The sequence below is a fragment of the Temnothorax curvispinosus genome, unplaced genomic scaffold (assembly GCF_003070985.1).
Source record: "Temnothorax curvispinosus isolate PA1 unplaced genomic scaffold, ASM307098v1 QBEX01011364.1, whole genome shotgun sequence".
NCBI classification, from domain to species: domain Eukaryota; kingdom Metazoa; phylum Arthropoda; class Insecta; order Hymenoptera; family Formicidae; genus Temnothorax; species Temnothorax curvispinosus.
Genome location: NW_020221144.1, coordinates 1 through 2330, shown reverse-complemented (window position 1 = coordinate 2330; position 2330 = coordinate 1). Strand labels below are relative to the sequence as shown.

Genomic DNA, 2330 nt, shown 5'->3' with positions numbered 1-2330 from the left:
GATTAGTGCTAAGAAAAAAACTGAAAAAAACCGGCTAGGATCACGGCTTTAGAATCACCTTATAGTTTTTTCTTGGCTGCACTATCGCCTACTAGTGCAACACTAGTGCAACACTAGTGCAACGCTATTGGGTAGTGCAGGGCAGTGCAGGGCGGTAGTGCAGCCAAGAAAAAACGCTATTAGCTGTGAGCGTCCAAACCGAACGCACCTTATGAATACCGACCCTAGTCAAAGGTTTATGCCATCTTAGTTCCCATGGGCCGCGTCGTGGTTTTTGTTTGAATTTCGAACGTTCAGTTGCATTCGGTTATCGGTAAAAATGTAATTATTCTGATTTACCGATACATTCGTGAATTTTCGGATGTTTGCTACGAGATTTCAATTCACTATTGATTCCTATCACGTTTAAAAACGACGAGGAAGTTTATTTCTTGTGCAGACTGTTAATTGTCACAAACTTGCTGGCGGGAAAGACCTAACCTCACCGCGTTGTCGATTTTGATAGATAAGTCGGATAAGCTCCAACACGTTTTCAGAGTAAGGTAATAACAATTTCCCTTATTATTTTTGTTATCTCTTCCTTATATTTTTTGTGCGTTATTGTGTAACTTGTGCGCTGCAACGAACTACTTGCTAAAGATAATTTTAATAAGTCTTACATTATTTATGAAAGTTATGTATACATTATAAGTGCTATCATACACATTAATTATATTTTAGTAATCTTTATAATGAGTTTGAGCATTACGTTATAATATAAGAATCATAGAATTACAATATCTTATATTGTTCCATTTATAAGAATTGAAAAAAACAAACGCTAATTAGATGGCTGAGCGATTAGAAGATCTGAACCTGCCCAATGCAGTTGTGACCAGAATCATCAAGGAAGCTCTACCGGATGGGGTAACAGTTGGAAAAGACGCCAGAACTGCAGTAGCAAAGGCTGCGTCCATCTTCATACTCTATCTTACGTCGTCTGCCAATATAGTAGCTAAGAAAGGCAACCGTAAAACGATCAGTGGACCAGACGTGATACAAGCAATGATAGACATCGAGTTTGATCAGTTTGTCGATCCACTACAAGAATCTCTAGAAAACTTTAAAAAGATTCAGAAGGAAAAGAAGGATGCGACGTCGAAGAAAAAGCAACAGAAGAAAGATGATGATGATGTAAATGGCGAAGATGAGGAAGCAGGAAGAGAAATTGTAGTTTTCTAAGAAGTGAGCTTGTCTTATATTGTTCTTAAGTTAATATAATAGTTTATCTATAATAATAATGATTTAAGATTTTAGTTTATAATAAAAATGCTCAAGTGGGAATAATAAAAAAATATGCACTTTGAAGCCAGTAAATAAAAGATTAATATTTATTTTAATTACATTTCTGTAATAATAATAGATTACATATAGAATGATATTGTTTTTAATCATGATCATTATTTCTTAATAATTTTAAAATATTTATAGCACTATAAACGATGTAGTATATGTTTCTCATGCAAAACAGAGAATTCGATTATTTATTTAAAAATTGGACAGAAGAAAAATTGCATAAATCCATAAATAAAAGTTTTATTATGTTATTTAATAAGAATCTTTTTCACTATCAAATGACAACGCTAATGTTTAGATAAGAAAGTAAAATTCAAATTGTATTGATTTGCATAGAAACGATTGTATATCAAAATTTCATTGTAAAAATGATTTTTTTATAAAAACTTGCTGATGTTTTCACGTTTAATTATTTATCAACAAATTTTATGTTTCTCTATTTCTTTCTCTCACTATCTTTTTCTCTCAGATGTGCTTGTATATTCTCGTATATTCTGTAATTTATAAAGATAGGTATGTCCGCGATTGATTTAGTTATAATATTTATATTTTATATAATGTGCGTAGGTATTAAGGATATAAAATATATCCAGTTTTTTCAAGTTTCTTTGAACATTTCACACCTTTTTAATTTCACTTTGGTGGTATCTTCAATTAATACTGAATGAAATCTATCTAAAGTCAATTGCCTATCACATTTGATATATATTATAATAAAGTTTATATATATTTTATACTGTGCGTAATAAAAGTTCCGGAACGATCAATTATCTCAGAAAATATTGATTTATTGGAAAAATAAAATATTTTAGATAAAAATTGGACTCAAAGAGAGTCAATAGACGATCTAATTAGATTTTGGGTCTAGGGCCCGTGTTGGGCCCAGTAGAGCTCAAGTTAAATTTTTTAAATGGAAACCTTTATTTTTTATTATATCATTCTTTTCTCCTTGAATTAATTTGAACAACTTTTGTTTGAAACATTTTTTTATTTGC

The 2330-nt window shown here is 31.0% G+C and overlaps 1 protein-coding gene across 2 annotated transcripts; it reads left to right on the top strand.

Moving 5' to 3' along the window:
* Positions 1-241: 241 nt before the first annotated feature.
* Positions 242-1328, top strand: LOC112461416 (DNA polymerase epsilon subunit 3). 2 transcript variants are annotated; one of them, XM_025026654.1, is made up of 2 exons: positions 242-542; positions 803-1328. In XM_025026654.1, the coding sequence occupies exon 2, from the start codon at positions 829-831 to the stop codon at positions 1219-1221; it is 393 nt and encodes a 130-aa protein (XP_024882422.1). In that variant the 5' UTR covers positions 242-542; positions 803-828; the 3' UTR covers positions 1222-1328. The 2 variants fall into 2 exon arrangements, with proteins under 2 accessions (XP_024882422.1, XP_024882421.1); XM_025026653.1 differs by having other exon boundaries at positions 246-542; positions 829-1328.
* The last annotated feature ends 1002 nt before the right edge of the window (positions 1329-2330 follow it).